The 7798-nt window shown below is 49.6% G+C and overlaps 1 protein-coding gene across 1 annotated transcript in view; it reads left to right on the forward strand.

Moving 5' to 3' along the window:
- The window catches only part of LOXHD1 (lipoxygenase homology domains 1), a 209124-nt gene that overhangs the window by 162967 nt on the left and 38359 nt on the right, over nt 1–7798 (forward strand). The window contains 1 exon segment of the mRNA XM_010842013.1: nt 4099–4307. Coding sequence (XP_010840315.1) covers nt 4099–4307 — 209 coding nt within the window.

The raw sequence follows: 7798 nt of genomic DNA on the forward strand, positions 1-7798 counted from the left end.
GGGACCTGGAATTCATCTGAATGGGGTGAGCATGGCCATTTCTGGCACTTGCAGAGATGATGCATCAAAAGCGCACTGAAGCTCTAATTGGTATACCAGGACCGCCTCAGTGCATGCCCCTGGCCACACCAGGGGCCCAATCTGACCTCTCTCGCTGCAACACTACTCCCTTCTAGGATGAAAGTGATGGGGAAGTACACACACTTAGAGGAAATAGAACTGATTTGAACTTGACCCTCAGGACTTCTGCCTTAGCACGCTGGACCTCTGGGAGAGCAAATTCCAGGAGACGGTGAAGGACAGGGAAGCCTAGCGTGCTGCAGTCCAAGGGGCTGAAAAGAGTTGGAGATGACTGAGCAATGAACAATAGCAGCCCTGGACCTGACCCCAACCCTAGTAGGGCAGTGTTGGCCACTGGGCACAGCAGAAGCCCTGGGTCACACCTGGCTCTGGCTCCAGCCTCTCCATCTCCAGCCCCACTTCCCGCCCTGGTGAGAGTTGCCAGCACACCCGAGGGGAAGACGCGACCTGTGCTAACTCCAGATCCGGCTGTCTTGCCAAAGCCACTGGGCACACACAGATTGATAGGATTGCTCCCACACAAGCAAACCCCTTCAAGACTGGGACAAGAAACTGTTTTTTACCTAATTTGATAGAGAGGAAGTTAAGCAAAACAAGAAGGCAGAGGAATTTGTTTCAAATGAAAGAACAAGACAAAAGAGTCTGAAAAATGACAAAACACAGATAAATAATTTACCAGATGAAGAGTTCAAAGCATTAGTTATAAAAATGCTAACTGAACCAGGGAAGAGCAAAGACAAACCTGGTGAGAGTTTTAACAAGGAACTAGAAAATATAAAAAGGAACCAATCAGAGCCGAAGAATACAATAACTGAAATGAAAAACACACAAGAAGGAATAACAGCAGGTGAAGTGGTACCAAAAAAGATGTCATTTTCATCATAGGCGACTAGAGTGCAAAAGTAGGAATTCAAGAGATACTTGGAGTAACAGGCAAATTTGGCCTTGAAGTACAAAATGAAGCAGGGCAAAGGCTAACAGAGTTTGGCCAAGAGAACCTCCTCTTCCAACAACACAAGAGAGGACTCTACACATGGACATCGCCAGATGGTCAGTACTGAAATCAGATTGATGATATTCTTTGCAGCCGAGGATGGAGAAGTTCTATACAGTCGGCAGAAACAAGACCAGGAGGTGACTGTGGTTCAGATCATGAACTCCTTATTGCAAAATCCAGACTGAAATTGAAGAAAGTAGGGAAAACCACTAGACCATTCAGGTATGACCTAAATCAAATCCCTTACGATTATACAATGAAAGTGACAGATTCAAGGGATAAGCTCTGATAGACAGAGTGCCTGAAGAACTATGGACGGAGGTTCATCTCATTGTATAGGAGGCAGTGATCAAGACCATCCCCAAGAAAAAGACATGTAAAAGGCAAAATGGTTGTCTGAAGAAGCCTTACAAATAGCTGAGAAAGAAGAGAAGCTAAAGGCAAAGGAGGAAAGGAAAGATATACCCATCTGAATGCAGAATTCCAAAGAATAGCAAGGTGAGATAAGAAAACCTTCCTAAGTGATCTGTGCAAAGAAATAGAGGCAAATAATAAAATGGGAAAGATTACAGATCTCTTCAAGAAAATTAGAGATACCAAGGGAACATTTCATGTAAAGATGGGCACAATAAAGGACAGAAATGGTATCAACCTAACAGAAGCAGAAGATATTAAGAAAAGGTGGCAAGAATACAGAGAAGAGCTATACAAAAAAGATCTTAAAGACCCAGATAACCATGATGGTGTGATCACTCACCTAGAGTCAGACATCCTGGAATGCAAAGTCAACTGGGCCTTGGGAAGCATCACTACAAACAAAGCTCGTGGAGGTGATGGAATTCCAGTTGAGCTATTTCAAGTCCTAAAAGATGATGCTGTGAAAGTGTTGCACTCCATATGCCAGCAAATTTGGAAAACTCAGCAGTGGCCACAGGACTGGAAAAGGTCAGTTTTCATTCCAATCTCAAAGAAAGGCAATGCCAAAGAATGTTCAAGCTACTGCACATTTGCATTAATCTCACACGCTAGCAAAGTAATGCTCAAAATTCCCCAAGCAAGGCTTCAATAGTAAGTGAACCGAGAACTTCCAGATGTTCAAATTGGATTTAGAAAAGGCTGAGGAACCAGAGATCAAATTACCAAAATCCGCTGGATCATTGAAAAAGCAAGAGAGTTCCAGAAAAAACATCTATTTCTGCTTTATTAAATATGCCAAAGCCTTTGACTGTGGATCACAACAAATTGTGGAAAATTCTTCAAGAGATGGGAATACCAGACCACCTTACCTGTGTCCTGAGAAATCTGTATCCAGGTCAAGAAGCAAGAGTTAGAACCAGACGTGGAACAATGGACTGGTTCCAAACTGGGAAAGGAGTACGTCAAGGCTGTATATTGTCACCCTGCTTATTTAACTTATATGCAGAGCACATCAGACACAACTGAGCAACCAAACTAAACTGAATTAAGCACTATTATCAACTGTGGACAGGCCAGTGGGGTTCTTTTTGTAAAGATGAAATACAGCCATGGGCAGAAAACAATGCGGATAATTCCAGCCAGGAAGGTGTAGTCTGGAAATTTTTCAAAGGGCTACAGGTTGCATAACCAAATGTCCGCTTCATCAGGGCAATGTCTCCCAAGCTATTTAGGAAGGTTAGCTGGGGGAAGGTTTTGTTTGTTTGTTTGTTTTTAATTTATTTACTTATTTTAATTGGAGGCTAATTACTTCACAATGCTGTGGTGGTTTTCACCATACATCGACATGAATCAGGCATGGGTGTACAGATGTCCCCCAATCCTGAATCCTCTCCCCACCTCATCCCTCTGCATTGTCCCATGAAGCTTTGAGTGCCCTGCTTCATGCATGGAACTTGTACTGATCATCTATTTCACATATGGTAATTAGGAAAAAGTTTTCCAACCTGTTTCAGTTAGTAACTACAAGTAATAAACATGAAGCGTTTCTTTTCTTACTCAAAAAAGTTCAAAGAGAAACACAGGACTGATAGAGCAGCTCCAGTGAATTCAGGGTCCTAGGCTCTTTCAACCTGATCAAACTAACCGTCCTCCAAGTGGCTTCCATCGTAAAAGGTGTCCATGGTTCCAAGATGAACTGGAGCTGGAGCTCCAAATATCACATCCACATTCCAAGCAGAATGATTGGAAGGGTAAGGAGCAAAAAGGTGTTCCTCCCAGTTGAGTAAGACCCTTTAAAAGAAAATTTCCCAACATCTGATATATCATGACCACCCCTAGCTGTAAGGAGAATGGACACTGGCTGGGCAACTAGAACTCTAAGCATATTTCCTGAGCAGGTTTTTATGCTGTTTAAAACCTGCTTTGGAAATGAGTGCCTTCTAGAACTTTCATTTATCATGTTACACATATAAATATCATTTTATTTTTCTTCTCTAAATTCCTGCTTTTCATGAGAACTTGCTTTTGCCAACCTCGCTTGTACATCCATAGTGTGCTTGTCAGGCGTCTACCCTGTACTTGGGTAGCAGTTCTTGCTCTCGCCCCACTTCGCATGGAGTGCTGGGTGCAGCTAATTGGTCAGCGGGGCTTTTAGATGTTGCAGTGATCTCTCTTTGATCTTCATTTGGGAGTTACCAACTCCCTCACTCTTGGAGGTTGCATGCTAAATTGTTTTAGCCATGTCTGACTCCTTGCGACGCTGTGGACTACAGCCCGCCAGGCTCCTCTGTCCATGGAATTCTGCAGGCAACGATACTGGAGTGGACTGCCATGCCCTCCTCTTGGGGATCTTCCTGACCCAGGGATCAAACCCACATCTCTTATGTCTCCTGCATTGACAGGTGCGTTCTTTTACCATTCACGCCACATGGGAAGCCCACTTGGAAGGTAGACACTCCCCATAGATGGCTCACCAGTCTGAAAAGCTCTGTTACACTTTGTGTCAGAGACAGGGAGCTGAGATCAGTGCCTCCAGAGGTCATTTCCAAGTCTCCAAGCCCCCCTGGCCCGTGATGAGGCTGGGCTCCCACGATCTCTTGCAGTTATTCCCTACTACGTGTCAGTCACCACGGGGAAGCACAGGGACGCAGCCACCGACAGTCGGGCCTACGTCATCCTCATCGGGCAGGAGGGCGAGCGCAGTAACCGCATCTGGCTGGACTATCCCCGGGGGAAGAAGGGCTTCAGCTGCGGCTCCGTGGAGGAGTTCTATGTTGCCGGCTTGGATGTGGGCATCATCAAGAAAATAGAGGTGCCGGTCTCTAGGGCCTTGGGGTGGTGACCCCCAGGGAAGGAAGGAGCTGACCTATACATGGGTGGGAGGCTGAGTGGGCCTGACCTGAGCCCGGCTCAGAACAGGCAGCACAGGAAAAGCTCCTGGCCTCTGTCTTCAGCTGGCTGGGTGACCTTGGATGCCTCACCTGCTCTTCCAGGTCCATTCTCCACCCACCCAGAGGGGACGTCTGTGTATTAGTTTTTTTCTTAATTGCTCTGTAACAAGTCACTACAAACTTAGTAAGGCTACACAAATGTATGGCCAGGAGTCCAGGCCTGGGTTAGCTGTGTCTTCTTAAGGTCTCACTGGGCTGAGGTCAAAGTTGCTGCCAGGGCTCTGGTCTCATCTGAGACTTGGGGTCCTGTCCTAAGCTCAGTGGTTGTGGGAGGAAATGAGTTCCCTCGTGGTCGTAGGACCGAGGCCAGGGGCTGCCTGAATTCTCTGCCATGTGGCCCTCTCCAAAGCCAGGCAACGTGTTTCCTCAAAGCCATTCAGAGAGGATCTCCTCTGTTTCAAATCTCTGTCTTCCCTCTCTGATGTCTACACCCACTTTTGAAGGGCTCGCCTAATTAGGTCAGGCCCACCTAGAATAATCTTTTGATGAACTCAGGGTCATCTGATTAGAGTCCTTCATTGCATCTGCAAAATCTCTCCACCTTCACAGGAGGGACTTGGATCAGTGAGTGCAGAGCACGCTGGAAGGCAGCACTGAAGATGGGGGTGGGGGTGGGCTAACAAATGGGGGAGGGGATGCTGAGCAGGGAGGGCTTCTTGCCCAGTTGTGCCCCATCCTCACAGCCCCGGTGTGTCCCTGCCTAGCTGGGCCATGACGGGGCCTCCCCCGAGAGCTGCTGGCTGGTGGAGGAGCTGTGCTTGGCCGTGCCCACCCAGGGGACCAAATACATACTGCGCTGCAATTGCTGGCTTGCCAAGGACCGAGGAGATGGCGTCACCTCCCGTGTCTTTGACCTCCTGGATGCCATGGTGGTGAACATCGGGGTGAAGGTATAGGGGGTACCTGTTTGTGTGGATGGCATGGCGTGGCCAAGGGAGTGCCAGGTGAAGGGGGTGAGCACAGGGGAAATGGAAGTGAGAGCAGGAGCAGACTCATCCCTGGGGCACTGGCCAGGGCTGCAGCCCTTTGGACCAGCCAGACCCACGTTGCTAGGAGCCATGAGACTCGAGTGTCTTCTTGTCTGCAGCTGTGTGACCTTGGGCAGGTCATCTGGCCTCTCTGGGCCTTGGTCTTCTCACATAGCACATGGAAATAATGCTTCCTATCCTCTCCCATGTAAGGTATTGATGAGAACGAATGAGACCATGAATAGTCCATGAAAAGCATGCTCTACATAGATGTCCAGAGTCATTGTTCTCCAGAGGATGTTCCATTGACACCAGTAGGCTGGTGATGGGGACAGATGGCCTTTGGGATGCTGTGAGCCCTTGAGTCTCAGTGCAGTGAGTGCTATCTGCCCAAGGTCCCCCTTAAGTGGAAAAGGCTGGAAGGCGGGTGCTCTGAGTGCCTGTCCCAGCCCCACCTGGGCTGAGTTGTATGAAGTCACAGGTCGGTGCCAGGCAGGAAGCAGAGTTGCTGGGTGCTGGACCCAAGGACACGTGGTCAGCTGATAGCCCAGAGGCTTCTGTGTCACGTGACCCTGCAGACTTCTCTTTCTCTGAAAAGCTGTGGGATCAACAGAAGGTCCCAGCCCTCATCTCTGTTCCTGAATCCAAATCTACTAGATTTAGGTTGGAAGCTGTCCCACAAAGGTAGGAAGACATCGCCCTGGACCTGAGCGTGCCTTGCCTGTATTGTATGTGGAAACAAGGAAGGGCTGAGTTATGGGCTCTAAACTCTATGCGGGCAGGAGTGTGGATGCCTGCCCATCTCCTTCCTGCTGGAGTGCCGAACTTCCTACAGCACAGACACCCCCTCCCTTGCTCAGCCTTTGCGTCTGTGGCCAGACGGTCAGTGGGGGAGAGCACACAGTTCTTCCGGGGACCTCTGTCCTGACCCCGTTCCCGGCATGCATGTGGGCGTGTGTGTGTGTGTGTGTGCACCACCCCCAGTACACATGCACACCCCCTCTCGGTGCAGCTCACCTCCCTCTGGGGTCTTTAATCTGTGGAAATCCAAACCCTCCCACCGCAGTTATTCATATTACAAAAGAACACAGGTTTGTCACTTCACAAAGATCCCGAGGGCTCTTTGGACTGGCCACCTCCCCAGGACATCTGATATCAGACTGGAATTGCAAAAGCCTGTTTCTGTGTCTCTTTCTGGAAACACATCTATGGCATAAAAAGAGATGGGTCTGTGTAAAGAAGAGAAAAAAGATGGACCCAGAGAAGACAGGAGTCTACGAGCCCAGTCTTAAGGGGCCAGTCTCCACGGGGCCTCGAGTGCTTGCTTTGATTGTTCTAAGTTTGCTGGGTAAGAGCCGAGCGGTCAGGCTTCTGCTTTTGTTCCCGTAGCTCCGTGCCCACCACACACACCCTTGTTAGATGGTCTAAGAGGATTTTCCTGGGAAAGCAAAGTGTAGTTCAGTTATTTCCCCGGCAAACGTGTCCTCCTGGCCAGGCCTGAAATACTACTTCTGACCTTGCAATGTGGTGGTGAAGGTTCTCCGTGCTGCCTGAAAAGGACAACACCAGGGGTGTGATCACTGACATGAATAACACAGGTTCTGAATCCGAAGGCAACTGGTGGTGGAAATCCGGCGTCTGCGACAGTGATATTGCAGTGTGGGAGCCCCTGGGGAAAGGAGGGGCAGGCTATGGGTACATGCAAGGAAATGGTCAGCATGGCTTGTCCTTGGCCGTGTGTGCAGGCCTCTCCTGAACCTTTGAGACCTAACTGGGCACCTGGCAAGAGGCTGTGGCATGAGAGGCCAGGGGCCAGAGGACACTCCAGATCAGGGGTGAAGATGGCCCCGCTTGCCCCAAGGCCGCCCCTTAAAGGAAGAACCAAGGCAGGGGCCTCAAGGAAAGCACCATGCTGCAGGGAGCGGGCTGTTCTCGCCTCCTCTGGCAGAGACAAAGAGAACACACCCTCTTTGGCACAAACCTCAGGCCAAAGGGCAAAACTCCAGTCTAAAGTGAAAAGCATCTATGATAGGTGGGTGGCCCACCCCACAAGCGAAAGGATGCAGAGGTCCCTCAACCAGCAGCCCCGACACACTCCAGTCACTGATGCGCAGGGTGTGAGCTGGCCGTGACACGTAGGAGGGACGGTCCCCTAGAACTGCTGCAGCCCCTTGATGCCAGGCCCAGAGTGGGCACCAAGGCGAGGTGTCTGTGGCTCTCACAGCTCTGCATGGTGCACATCGCTATTTACGGAGAGGAGGCAGAGGCTGGAGAGGGTGGGACATCTGCTGTTCCACAGCTAGCAGCGGGGATGGCCCTGGGGTTCCAGTGGCACCCTGCATGGCTCCAAAAGCCTCTGTGTGGCCAACACATGCAGCTGGGAT

Source organism: Bison bison, unplaced genomic scaffold, assembly GCF_000754665.1.
Source record: "Bison bison bison isolate TAMUID 2011002044 unplaced genomic scaffold, Bison_UMD1.0 scf7180017864170, whole genome shotgun sequence".
Taxonomy (NCBI): Eukaryota; Metazoa; Chordata; class Mammalia; order Artiodactyla; family Bovidae; genus Bison; species Bison bison.